This window comes from Bombina bombina, chromosome 2 (assembly GCF_027579735.1).
Source record: "Bombina bombina isolate aBomBom1 chromosome 2, aBomBom1.pri, whole genome shotgun sequence".
NCBI classification, from domain to species: domain Eukaryota; kingdom Metazoa; phylum Chordata; class Amphibia; order Anura; family Bombinatoridae; genus Bombina; species Bombina bombina.
Window position 1 is genome coordinate 1,089,378,667 of NC_069500.1, and position 15,031 is coordinate 1,089,393,697.

General features: G+C 39.1%; 1 protein-coding gene across 3 annotated transcripts in view; it reads left to right on the forward strand.

The window, feature by feature from the left end:
* Window positions 1-15,031, forward strand: part of ARHGAP10 (Rho GTPase activating protein 10) — a 784,460-nt gene that overhangs the window by 332,479 nt on the left and 436,950 nt on the right. For all 3 annotated transcript variants that reach the window (XM_053703724.1, XM_053703722.1, XM_053703725.1), the window contains exon 12: window positions 5,705-5,747. In XM_053703724.1, coding sequence (XP_053559699.1) covers window positions 5,705-5,747 — 43 coding nt within the window. The remainder of the gene's footprint in view (window positions 1-5,704; window positions 5,748-15,031) is intronic.

A 15,031-nucleotide genomic window follows, 5' to 3' on the forward strand; every position in this document is an offset into this window, starting at 1 on the left:
GACTTAAAATAAAAAATTTAAAATATAATTTAAGATATATACTGTACTTCTTGGGAATAGAACAACTGACTGATTCCCAGCCTAATGCTTACCCACTAAGCTTTACTTGAGTGTTAAAGTTACAATGGAGTAAAAATACTTGAATAAGATACAATTAACAAGGTATTGGAACAAAAGAATAACAAAGTTGCTATTTGAATGACAATGTAGTATGTAAGGTCTGTGACGTTATGTGAGGGAGGAGACACATTGTAAACACGTCCGGTCTGAGAGGACGTCAGGAGGAGATGGAGCTGTAAGGAACAGTGCATCAGATAGGGGGAAAACGTCACAGAGGGAGACAGAGGTCTCGAGCTCAGGTGAGGCGGGAAAGGAAGAAGGAGCGTGAGCGCTCTAAATGGATGCATTAGCAAAAGAGAAACCATCAACAAAAGCAAACAATAGAGATAAGAAGGAAAAAAGGAAAACCAAAATTATGTGTCAAGAGAAAATAAAACCAAGTGACATGATAAATAAATAATGAAAGTGAAATAAACGCAAAAGAAAATAAACAAAATAAAATAATATGAAAAGAAAGAAAAAATAAAACTGAAAAATAAATATACGTGTAGCAGACATCCCAACCTGCAAAAACTCATTTCAGGGAGGTGGCTTCTCCCGCTACTGTGCCCCCCCCCCTCCCAGTTATATATTGGACACCTTGAAACCCTAAATAAGATAGACTTATCATTAAAGTAGCTTCCCACTAAAGTCACATAAAAAAGTAGCTTTATTGCACAACCACATACAACAAACCTATTTTCCAGTGATCGTACGCTTGTTGAATGCTCAAACATTTTAGAATACAAAGTTTAATTACATGCAGTAAATAAAGTAGTATTTGTGTTTTATTTTATTAAAATCAGTGGGGGCTTTTTGGTTACTGATGCCTGTTTTAAGGGTTCTATAACGTCCCAGCAGCTAAAGGCATTCCTTAAAGAAACACTTTTCCGGATTTGGGCCACATTGGATCATAGTACTTGGAGTTTCAGGGAGATTGCACTTCATTTTCTGGCATCAGGGAGCCGCTATTACAATCAGGGAGACTCCCTGAACTTCAGGGAGACTTGGGATGTCTGGAGGGATAAAAAGGACGAAAACGAATAAGATATGTACTTATCTTGTATGAGCAGCAAAAAGAAAGAGGACCGTTTGGGTCTTACTGGTCATTATTTGGATATGTTAATGACCTCGGATTGGTCTTTTTGTCACTGTCCACTCAAAATGTTATCTCATTGGTATCCATTTTTCTGGCAGTTTGTTCTTTGTTTTATTTTTAAATGATATATGATGTTTTAACTGTACTTTTAAATGCTGCCCTGAGCAGTAGGATTATGTAAAATATGAGTCTCTGGTCTTGTAATAAAATCACAGATCCACCAAACTTGTAATTACATTGTTCACAAATAAAATATACTAAAAAAAAGAAATATGAGATAAAGTGGTTGAAGAAGACGACAAAAACTAAATATACTACAACATGGGGTTTCAGACTGTCCGTCTGGTATAACCCTTTATTAAACTTCCAAGTATCAGTTATATGGGATATGCTTGAAAGCAAAGTATCTGAAAGACATTAACGACTAGATTTAGAGTTCTACGGCCAAAGGGGTGCGTTAGCTACGCATGCTTTTTTTTTCTCCCGCACCTTTTAAATACCGCTGGTATTTAGAGTTCACAGAAGGGCTGCGTTAGGCTCCAAAAAGCGAGCGTAGAGCATATTTACCGCCACTGCAACTCTAGATACCAGCGTTGCTTACGGACGCGGCCAGCTTAAAAAACGTGCTCGTGCACGATTTCCCCATAGAAAACAATGGGGTGTTTGAGCTGAAAAAAAACCTAACACCTGCAAAAAAGCAGCGTACATTGTTTCCTATGGGGAAACACTTCTTAAGTCTGCACCTAACACCCTAACATGTACCCCGAGTCTAAACACCCCTAACCTTACACTTATTAACCCCTAATCTGCTGCCCCCGCTATCGCTGACCCCTGCATATTATTATTAACCCCTAATCTGCCGCTCTGTACACCGCCGCCAGCTACGTTATCCCTATGTATCCCTAATCTGCTGCCCCTAACATCGCCGACCACTATGTTATATTTATTAACCCCTAATCTGCCCCCCACAACGTCTCCTCCACCTACCTACAATAATTAACCCCTAATCTGCCGACCGGATCTCACCGCTACTATAATAAATGTATTAACCCCTAAAGCTAAGTCTAACCCTAACACCCCCCTAACTTAAATATAATTTAAATCTAACGAAATAAATTAACTATTATTAAATAAATTATTCCTATTTAAAGCTAAATACTTACCTGTAAAATAAACCCTAATATAGTTACAATATAAATTATAATTATATTGTAGCTATTTTAGGATTAATATTTATTTTACAGGCAACTTTGTAATTATATTAACCAGGTACAATAGCTATTAAATAGTTAATAACTATTTAATAGTTACCTAGTTAAAATAATTACAAAATTACCTGTAAAATAAATCCTAACCTAAGTTACAATTAAACCTAACACTACACTATCAATAAATTAATTAAATACAATACCTACAAATAAATACAATTAAATAAACTAACTAAGTTACAAAAAATAAAAAAATATTTACAAACGTTAGAAAAATATTTCAACAATTTTAAACTAATTACACCTACTCTAAGCCCCCTAATAAAATAACAAAGCCCCCCAAAATAAAAAAATGCCCTACCCTATTCTAAAATTAAAATAGAAAAGCTCTTTTACCTTACCAGCCCTGAAAAGGGCCCTTTGCGGGGCATGCCCCAAAGAATTCAGCTCTTTTGCCTGTAAAAAACCCACCACCCACATACCCCTAATCTAACCCAAACTCCCCTTAAATAAACCTAACGCTAAGCCCCTGAAGATCTCCCTACCTTGTCTTCACCTCACCGGGTTCAGCGATCGGTCCAGAAGAGGGTCCAAAGTCTTGATCCAAGCGGCGGCTGAAGAACTCCATCATCGGGCTGAAGTCGGAAGTCCATCATCGGGATGAAGTCTTCTATCAAGCGGCATCTCCAATATTCTGATTGGCTGATGGAATCAATCCAATCAGCCAATCAGATTGAGCTCGCATTCTATTGGCTGTTCCGATCAGCCAATTCTATTGGCTGTTCCGATCAGCCAATAGAATGCGAGCTCAATCTGATTGGATCAGCCAATCGGATTGAACTTGAATCTGATTGGCTGATTCCATCAGCCAATCAGAATATTCCTACCTTAATTCCGATTGGCTGATAGAATCCTATCAGCCAATCGGAATTCAAGGGACGCCATCTTGGATGACGTCATTTAAAGGAACCGTCATTCGGCGAGTAGGCGTCGGTTGAAGAGGTTGGATCTGCGTCGGCTGGGAAGAAGATGGCTCCGCTCCGCTCCGGAAGAAAGAAGATTGAAGATGCTGCTTGATAGAAGACTTCATCCCGATGATGGACTTCCGACTTCAGCCCGATGATGGAGTTCTTCAGCTGCCGCTTGGATCAAGACTTCGGACCCTCTTCTGGACCGATCGCTGAACCCGGTGAGGTGAAGACAAGGTAGGGAGATCTTCAGGGGCTTAGTGTTAGGTTTATTTAAGGGGAGTTTGGGTTAGATTAGGGGTATGTGGGTGGTGGGTTGTAATGTTGGGGGGGGGTATTGTATGGTTTTTTTTTTACAGGCAAAAGAGCTGAATTCTTTGGGGCATGCCCCGCAAAGGGCCCTTTTCAGGGCTGGTAAGGTAAAAGAGCTTTTCTATTTTAATTTTAGAATAGGGTAGGTCATTTTTTTATTTTGGGGGGCTTTGTTATTTTATTAGGGGGCTTAGAGTAGGTGTAATTAGTTTAAAATTGTTGTAATATTTTTCTAACGTTTGTAAATATTTTTTTATTTTTTGTAACTTAGTTCTTTTTTATTTTTTGTACTTTAGTTAGTTTATTTAATTGTATTTATTTGTAGGTATTGTATTTAATTAATTTATTGATAGTGTAGTGTTAGGTTTTATTGTAGATAATTGTAGGTATTTAATTTAATTTATTTATTGATAGTGTAGTGTTAGGTTTAATTGTAACTTAGGTTAGGATTTATTTTACAGGTAATTTTGTAATTATTTTAACTAGGTAACTATTAAATAGTTATTAACTATTTAATAGCTATTGTACCTGGTTAAAATAATTACAAAGTTGCCTGTAAAATAAATATTAATCTTAAAATAGCTAAAATATAATTATAATTTATATTGTAGCTATATTAGGGTTTATTTTACAAGTAAGTATTTAGCTTTAAATAGGAATACTTTATTTAATAAGAGTTAATTTATTTCGTTAGATAAAAATTATATTTAACTTAGGGGGGTGTTAGTGTTAGGGTTAGACTTAGCTTTAGGGGTTAAAAAATTTAGTAGAGTAGCGGTGAGCTCCGGCCGGCAGATTAGGGGTTAATACTTGAAGTTAGGTGCCGGCGATGTTAGGGAGAGCAGATTAGGGGTTAATACTATTTATTATAGGGTTATTGAGGCGGGAGTGAGGCGGATTAGGGGTTAATACATTTATTATAGTAGCGGTGAGCTCCGGTCGGCAGATTAGGGGTTAATTATTGTAGGTAGGTGGAGGCGACGTTGGGGGCGGCATATTAGGGGTTAATAAATATAATATAGGGGTCGGCGGTGTTAGGGGCAGCAGATTAGGGGTACATAGGGATAACGTAGGTGGCCGCGGTGTACGGAGCGGCAGATTAGGGGTTAAAAATTTTTAATATAGTGGCGGCGATGTGGGGGGACCTCGGTTTAGGGGTAGATAGGTAGTTTATGGGTGTTAGTGTACTTTAGAGCACAGTAGTTAAGAGCTTTATAAACCGGCGTTAGCCCAGATAGCTCTTAACTACTGACTTTTTTCTGCGGCTGGAGTTTTGTCGTTAGATTTCTAACGATCACTTCAGCCACGACTCTAAATACCGGCGTTAGGAAGATCCCATTGAAAAGATAGGATACGCAAATGGCAAAGGGGGAACTGCGGTATGGAAAAGTCGCGGCTGCAAAGTGAGCGTTAGATCCTTTCCTGCCTGACTCCAAATACCAGCGGGCGGTAAAAACCAGCGTTAGGAGCCTCTAACGCTGGTTTTGACGGCTACCGCCCAACTCTAAATCTAGGACTAAGAGTTTTCTTACTTTTAAAATATATTTCACTATTTGAAACAAAACGGAACAAAAACAACTGATGTACATGACACCGATTCATGGTAAAAAAAGAAAATACAGGTACATAAAACAGACAACTAAACAAAACAAATCAATACAAAGAGCTCCGAAGAGTTTACAATCACAATTAATTGACGTTAATGTTCAAGGAAAGACCAAGCCAGAGTTTGATTGCCCCTTTTTGTGCAAAATTCTGTGTTCCAGGTTGTCTTCAATTTTAATATTTAAAATGCCTGTTTACATATTTTTGGTTTTGAGTTGTTAATGTGTCTCTAATGCATGTTTTGTTGACAGTACATAACAGGTTAATATCAGTATAATATTATGTAACACCATTTTTTAAATCTGTTTTATTAATCACTTTGTTTTTTTTTAATTTGTAGTGATAGCAAAATTCCAGTTACTGTGAACACTTTTTCTTGTATCTAAACGTATATTTTATCAAATGTTTTTTAGCAACTTCTCAGCTTGAGCAAATCAATTTCAAGACCAGAGGGAGGTAAGTAAATGCTATATAAAGGTTTTAAAAAAGTTTGAGTGGTGGTGAAATTAGTTATCAGCACACTAATGTAAGGTTGCATTGAAAGCAACTATTAAATGTTTTTACCCATAATCATGTGACCGCAGTGCCATTGGTAAGTGGGCGCTACAGCACAGTAAACCTTTATTAGTAGCATTACAATATGTAAATGTATCAGTAGCCTGAATTTGCTACAGAAACTTTTTATTTCAATTAGTCCCTCAACCAAAAGGTCATTAAACAGCCACTTGGGAATCAGAAGAGAACGAAGCTATGTGTAACTTTTACACAATATCAAGGCACTACTAATGGATGGCTGCCTAATTAATTACACAATTATTAAATAGTACATATATTGGGTACCTAAATATATCCCATCTATATGCCCATAAATTACTTGATTTATATTCTATTTGGGATTGATGCCGTGTATTAAAGCAGTGTTCCCCAAACCCCGGGCCGCGGACCAGTGCCGGTCCGTGGATCAATCGACACCGGGCCGCCCGAGGAACCTCAAATCATTTCACTGTGGCGGGCGGCCGAGGCGCAGAGCATTGCGCCCTCCCAAGCCCGCCCATTGTGTGACAATAGCGAATGAAAATTCGCTATTGTTACACTGATGCTCCTCCTGGCCAATCAGGGAGCGGGTCCTCCTGCTTCCTGATTGGCCGAAAGGCAAACCTCACGCCATTGGCTGAGGAGGAGGCGCCACGGGAGGACTGAGGACTCGAGGTCGGAGACGCAGGGACTGAAGAGAAGCTGCCGTGAGGTAAGTGCACGGAAGGGGGGGGGGGGACTCAGCACTATCAAACGGAAAGAGGAGCAGCAGTGGTTTTATTAGAATGCCCTCTCATTCACCCAGGCCTATTGCACTTATTTAGGTCAACAATTCCTGGGTCGAATGTGTTTGTGCGGGTTCAGGCATAAGTGCACGGAGGGGGGGGGGGGCGGGGGTTCTCTGCTATTGAGGAGACTCAGCACTATGGCGCGATGATCTCTGTATTGAAAGGGGGAATGCTGGGGCATCTCTGTATTGAAAAGGGGAATGCTGGGGCATCTCTGTATTGAAAGGGGCATGCTGCCATCTCTGTGTTGAAAGGGGCACGCTGGCATCTCTGTATTAAAAGGGGCACGCTGGCATCTCTGTATTGAAAGGGGCACGCTGGCATCTCTGTATTGAAAGGGGCACGCTGGCATCTCTGCATTGAAAGGGGCACGCTGGCATCTCTGCATTGAAAGGGGGGATGCTGGCATCTCTGCATTGAAAGGGGGAATGCTGGCATCTCTGCATTGAAAGGGGGAATGCTGGCATCTCTGTATTGAAAGGGGCATGCTGGCATCTCTGCATTGAAAGGGGGAATGCTGGCATCTCTGTATTGAAAGGGGCACGCTGGCATCTCTGCATTGAAAGGGGGAATGCTGGCATCTCTGTATTGAAAGGGGCATGCTGGCATCTCTGCATTGAAAGGGGGAATGCTGGCATCTCTGTATTGAAAGGGGCACGCTGGCATCTCTGCATTGAAAGGGGGAATGCTGGCATCTCTGTATTGAAAGGGGCATGCTGGCATCTCTGCATTGAAAGGGGGAATGCTGGCATCTCTGTATTGAAAGGGGGAACGCTGGCATCTCTGCATTGAAAGGGGGGAACGCTGGCATCTCTGTATTGAAAGGGGAACGCTGGCATCTCTGTATTGAAAGGGGCATGCTGGCATCTCTGTATTGAAAGGGGCACGCTGGCATCTCTGTATTGAAAGGGGCACGCTGGCATCTCTGTATTGAAAGGGGAACGCTGGCATCTCTGTATTGAAAGGGGGCACAGTCATCTTTTGTGATTTATATATATATTTCACAGTAATTATTAAATCAAAACAAGCGGGCCACGGAAAAATGATCAAACATTTACCGGTCCGCGGCGATAAAAAGGTTGGGGAGCACTGTATTAAAGGAACAAGTCTACTCCAAAATTTTTATTTTTTAAAAAGATAGATAATCCCTTTATTACCCATTGCCCAGTTTTGCATAACTAACAGTTATAGTAATATTTTTTACCTCTGTGATTACCTTGTATCTAAGCCTCTGCAGACTGCCCCTTATAACATGGCTATTTATTTAATGTGTTGACTTGCATTTTAGCCAATAAGTGCTGTGTCCTGTAAAACTCAACTGGGGAGAGCACAATGTTATCTATATGGCACACAACAGTCTCTTGTAGTGAAAAGCTAAAAAGAAAAGCATGTGATAAGAGGATGTCTGTAGTGGCTTAGAAACAGACAGACATTTAGAGGTTTAAAAGTTATAAAGTTAATATAATAATGTTGGTTGTGCAAAGCTGGGGAATCGGTAGTAAAGGCGTCTATCTCTGTAAACAATAGCAATTTTAGTGTAGACTGTCCCTTTAAGTATAATGAGAAAAAAAAAAGAAAATAAAAAAAATACACTAGTAGCACCCTGTATCCTAGACCCTGAGGGGTAGGGCATGTATACAATTTAAAACAAGAACTGTATTAAATAAATAATGTATGTTAAGAAATGGGAGTGAATAACCGTGTTTAGTGCTGTAACCATCACACAGTAGTACAGTATATATGTTAATTCTCAGTGAAAATAATACTGATAAAGATGAATCAGTATTGTACTACTGTGTGATAGTTGCAGCACTAAGAATGGTTATTTTATAACACTCCCATTTTTTAACATACTTATTTAATAAAGTTGTTGTTTTAGTTTAGTGCATGTCCTACCTTTCATTAGAGTCCAGGATACAGCACGCTACTAAAGTATTCTTTCTCTGTTTTTTTTGTTTTGTTTTTTTGTCATATTGTAAATGGTCAGAAAAGAAGATAGATAAATGTATACATGGGATTTAAATTAGACTTTTAATAGCAGACAGTCACACACTTCATCTTTGTTTATTTTACCACCTTTATTATCACGCCAACATTTCTGGGTCTAGAACATGGCTCTACATCACTGACAAAGAGGTATAGGCAGACAATGAGAAGGGAATAGTGAGAGGAACAGGTGCAAACCCCATAGCAAACCCACCAGAATGTATGTACAACACACAACACATGTCTCTTCCAAGACTTCTGATATTTATGAACATTCCAGTACATTTAAAAAATTGTAATAATAGTATAGACCTTTTCAAAACTAATTTTGCTCTGTTCGCATATGAATACATTCAATAATTGCTGGTTTAATTTCAATATGTAAATATTGTGTTTTTTGTGTGTTTTTTATAGATTAAATATCATATGTTCATTTAAATCTTTTTACTTATAATAAATATAAAATTGGACATGATATGAAATTGTAAACTGTACAGTTATGAATTTATATTACTGGTAAAGGGGAAAAACTGCATTCAAATGTATTAGGCAGTCATTATTATCATCATTATTATGATTATTATGGCAATAATGGCAATAATTTTCTTTTACCTGAGATACGTTTGCTTCCTTGAAGGTCTGTACAAATATCTGGCCTGATAGTTGTTTTTCTTATAGTTCTGTTTAAAACACCATTAAAGGGAGTCTACAATAGAATTTTTATTTTTTTAATTGAAAAATATTTTTTATTTTGTTCCTCAAGTATACATCAAAACAGTAATACAGGGAGTGCAGAATTATTAGGCAAGTTGTATTTTTGAGGATTAATTTTATTATTGAACAACAACCATGTTCTCAATGAACCCAAAAAACTCATTAATATCAAAGCTGAATATTTTTGGAAGTAGTTTTTAGTTTGTTTTTAGTTATAGCTATTTTAGGGGGATATCTGTGTGTACAGGTGACTATTACTGTGCATAATTATTAGGCAACTTAACAAAAAACAAATATATACCCATTTCAATTATTTATTTTTACCAGTGAAACCAATATAACATCTCAACATTCACAAATATACATTTCTGACATTCAAAAACAAAACAAAAACAAATCAGTGACCAATATAGCCACCTTTCTTTGCAAGGACACTCAAAAGCCTGCCATCCATGGATTCTGTCAGTGTTTTGATCTGTTCACCATCAACATTGCGTGCAGCAGCAACCACAGCCTCCCAGACACTGTTCAGAGAGGTGTACTGTTTTCCCTCCTTGTAAATCTCACATTTGATGATGGACCACAGGTTCTCAATGGGGTTCAGATCAGGTGAACAAGGATGCCATGTCATTAGATTTTCTTCTTTTATACCCTTTCTTGCCAGCCACGCTGTGGAGTACTTGGACGCGTGTGATGGAGCATTGTCCTGCATGAAAATCATGTTTTTCTTGAAGGATGCAGACTTCTTCCTGTGCCACTGCTTGAAGAAGGTGTCTTCCAGAAACTGGCAGTAGGACTGGGAGTTGAGCTTGACTCCATCCTCAACCCGAAAAGGCCCCACAAGCTCATCTTTGATGATACCAGCCCAAACCAGTACTCCACCTCAACCTTGCTGGCGTCTGAGTCGGACTGGAGCTCTCTGCCCTTTACCAATCCAGCCATGGGCCCATCCATCTGGCCCATCAAGACTCACTCTCATTTCATCAGTCCATAAAACCTTAGAAAAATCAGTCTTGAGATATTTCTTGGCCCAGTCTTGACGTTTCAGCTTGTGTGTCTTGTTCAGTGGTGGTCGTCTTTCAGCCTTTCTTACCTTGGCCATGTCTCTGAGTATTGCACACCTTGTGCTTTTGGGCACTCCAGTGATGTTGCAGCTCTGAAATATGGCCAAACTGGTGGCAAGTGGCATCTTGGCAGCTGCACGCTTGACTTTTCTCAGTTCATGGGCAGTTATTTTGCGCCTTGGTTTTTCCACACGCTTCTTGCGACCCTGTTCACTATTTTGAATGAAACGCTTGATTGTTCGATGATCACGCTTCAGAAGCTTTGCAATTTTAAGAGTGCTGCATCCCTCTGCAAGATATCTCACTATTTTTGACTTTTCTGAGCCTGTCAAGTCCTTCTTTTGACCCATTTTGCCAAAGGAAAGGAAGTTGCCTAATAATTATGCACACCTGATATAGGGTGTTGATGTCATTAGACCACACCCCTTCTCATTACAGAGATGCACATCACCTAATATGCTTCATTGGTAGTAGGCTTTCGAGCCTATACAGCTTGGAGTAAGACAACATGCATAAAGAGGATGATGTGGTCAAAATACTTATTTGCCTAATAATTCTGCACACAGTGTATAACAGTAAATGAATCTTACAGGTACAGGTCACAGTCATAGACAACATGTCACAGCCAAGGGCGTATGGAAGGAAAAATAGTTGGTCATTACAATATGCATTCCAGGTCAGAAAGTAAAGTGCCTCTTTCACATCATTGTTGTCCCGACCCAATGGGGGTTTCCTCTAATAAATAATAATATAATATGATATATAATGTATTTGAGATACACCCAGATAACTCAGTGGTGCAGAATCACTCGTAACCTGTTCGTATACCTTAGCCTTTGGCGCTCCTATATACCTTTCATATTGTATTCACTTGAGGACCTAATTAGGGGGTCTATTTATAGTGTAGCAGGCATATATATCTAGGCACTAGTTGCTAACCATCAGCACTGTTTCCACTAATAAAACCTTCACTTCTACAACTATGATGAACATCCATGTTACCAAAACCTTGTGCATACAGCTTTAGCATCTATTCTTGAGCAATCCTTCCAGTATAGTAGCGACAATCTTATCTAACCCATAATAACTAATAAGTAGCACAGGCGAACCAATGTGGTAAAGTGTATTTGTGCTTTATTGCCTTCTAGTGCTAGACTCTGAGTACATAATCCATGGTTCCCATATGGAGATGAACTGTTCTTTAGTGTCTAAAAGGTCGGTAGCATTACTGCTCATTTGGTAGTAGCAGGCTATTTTGTTCAAAATAATTTGAAAGGTTGGAACCACTGACTTCCAGTGTCGAGCTATAGTTAATCTGACTAATGTACAGATAAAGAACATAGAAGTATCAAAAATGGAACTCGGTAATTCTGAGGTTTGTGGCCAAATGTTGGAAACATGCAGACAATGCCACCACATATGAGGTAAGTCCCTTTCTCATCACAGCCTCTTAAACAATTCCCCCCCCCCCCCCGGGGTCTGGGCCATGTAATCTGGAAGGGTGGAAGTACCACCTAAATGCAACCTTCATATAATTTTCTTTTAAATATGCACAAATGGAGAATGAGTTGCCCCTGTGAAGGGTGGTGTTCCATTTCTCGGGTAACCAAGAAAAATTAAAGTCTTCTTCCCATTTAAGCATAAAGGGAAGTTTAGGTGATGCTAATGGGTTATTAAATATGAAATATAATCTAGAAATAGTTCATTTTAATCTGTGAGTAGTGAAACAAAGATGTTCTAGATAAGTAGAGCCTTCCCTGCTGGAATTACCTATAACTTCAGCCACCCTTGCCCTAAACTGCAAATAATGGAACCAACTAGGTCCGTCTTGGTTGCCAAGGTCAACATATGTCTTAAAATCCATGAAGGATTGGTTACGCAATGTATCTGCGATTCTATATAATCCCTTGTTTGCCCATTTAGTCTGGAGGAAAAAGCCACTAGTGGAGTTTTTCTGGATTTCTCTGAAAGTAATTTGAACTTCATGGTCAGGGAATCCCATAGTGAGACAGCGTGTGAGATACATAGGAAAGTCTTCCAGTTTGAAGGTCTGCTAGACCAAAGTAATTTATAAATTGGGTCAATCATAACCATATCAGATTCTAGCTGGACCCATTGAATGCCATCTGTTTTGTTATGCCATAGAGATGTTTGGGCTAACCGTGCAGCATAATAGTAAATTAGAAGATCTGGTAATCCCATGCCTCCTCCCCCTCTACCCCTACACAAAGTGCTTCTGTTAGTTCTGGATCGCCTTCCCTGCCAAATAAATAATATAACGGCTTTTTGGAGTTTATTAAAAACTTGGGCAGGGACAGAGACCGGGAGGGATCTAAACAAATATAGTAATTTTGGAAGTATCAACATTTTGACTCCGATTATTTAACCATATAGTGAAAGTTTCATTTTTCCCCACTTCTGCAGTAGGTTTCTTAGTTGGGACAGCATGGGTTGATAGTTGTTTTGGTACAGGGAATCTACTCTGCCTGAAAGAGATACTCCCAAATATCGCATACCTTTTTCTGCCCAGGAAAAGGAAAAATTAATCTCTAGCAGTTTTTTAGTGGTGTGGTAGATGCACACTGATAGCTTCACATTTGTCGTTTAATTTTATAACCTGAGATTATAGCAAACTGGGCAATAGTAGAGTAAATTTGGGGGAGGGACAATAATGGCTTGGTGATTGAAAAGATGATATCATCCGCAAACAGACTTATCTTATATTCTTTAGAATTCACAGATATTCCTGCTATGTCAATGTTTTGCCGAATATGGGCTGCAAGGGGTTCAATGCAAAGAGCAGTGGAGAGAGAGGGCAACCCTGCCTAGTCCCATTAGCAATATTTATAGGTTTCGATTAGTATCCAGCTATTTTAACATAGGCAGAGGGATGTGAATATATAGACGAAACTGCAGTCCTAAATTTGCCTGTTATACCCATAGTGACCAACACTGCATCCAAATAATCCCAGTATATATGGTCAAATGCCTTCTCTGCGTCGAGAGACAGGAACAGAGAAGGCACCTTGTTCACACTTGCAAAGTCTATCAAGTCTATTATTTTCCTAACATTATCTGGGGCTTCTCTATTCTGAATAAAGCCCACCTGATCTGGATGTACAAGTTTAGGCATTAGTTTGTTAAGCCTAGTGGCCAATATTTTAGAAAAGATCTTAACATGGTGATTTATCAGTGATATTGGTCTATAGTTTTTACAATGTTGTTTGCTTTTCCCTGGTTTTGGGATAACTGATATTCGGGCCATTAAGAATTCTCTTGGGACATCTCCAGCATATGATTATAAGTGTTAACTAGGGAGGGACCTATTTCATCTAAAAACAATTTATAGAAAATACCTGTGTAACCATCCGGACCAGGTGCCTTGTTAGATTTTACATTTTTAATTGTCAGTCTGACCTCGTTCAGGGTAATTGGCGCATTGAGGCTATCTAAATCGTCTATGTCCAGTTTAGCCAGACTACAGCTATGCAGAAATTTTTGAGTGTTGGTTGTACAACTATCGCTGTTTGAGGCCCGGGGTAGGGCATATAAAGATTGATAATATGTTGCAAATGTGTCTGCAATTATTTGCGGGTGGTTGGAGGTGGATCCATCGGGTTTTTGGATTTGGGGAACTGTTGTTAGTCTTGTTAAATCTTTTAATTTATGTGCAAGCATCTTATCGGGCTTATTAGCATATATAAAATATTGTGTGTCTATTTTATATTAAGTGATCGAGCCGCGTCCCTGGATAGCAACTCATCTAGAGCTGCCCTCTTAGAGTTTAGTGTTCGAAGTGTCGCAGGGCAATGGGCAGAGCAGTGTTGGGTATGAAGTTGTTTTATTTTGTCTTTAAGTTTGTTTATAAGTAAATGAGACTGTTTGGATTTATTGTTGGATTCTCTGAGCAAGAGTCCCCGGATGTAGGCCTTAAGTGCTCCCCAAACAAAAGTAGGATTCTTTACTGAATGGGTGTTAGCTTCCAGAAAGTCTCCCATTTCTCTTTTCAGAGTCTGAAGAAATATCTTATCTTTAAGTAGGAAGGGGTTTAAGGTCCAGCTTTTCTTTCTCAGAGGGTCTATTAACCCTGTGAGCCTAGTAATAACTAGGTTGTGGTCAGACCAGACATTGGTGATAATGTCAGAGTCAACAATCAGTGGTGCTAAAATTTGGCTGACTAGAATGTGATCAATTTGTGAATATACCTTGTGAGCTGGTGAATAAAAAGTGAAGTCTTTACAGTTGCCATTATATGCCCTCCAACTGTCAAGCAAGTTATGGTCGAGCAAAAAATCATATAGGATTTTCCTATTGGTACGGGCCTGAGAAGGAGTATCACTATTTGAACTATCTAGTTTGGGGTCTACTACTAGGTTAAAATCGCCCCCCAATAATTGATCTATATTGTTTCCAGTGTGTTAGTAGTTTACTGATCTTGGACAAGAAAGGTGCCTGGGACTCATTTGGAGCATATACATTGCCTATGACTACTGGGGTGTCATGAATTCTACCTCTTAGGATTACATAATGACCTTGCTTATCTACATAGGATTCATCTTCTTGAAAGTTAAGGCTATCATGTAGAAGGATGGAGAATCCACACTTCTTTTTATGGCTTGTAGCATGGAATTGTTGAGAATAAGCTTTGTCCCAG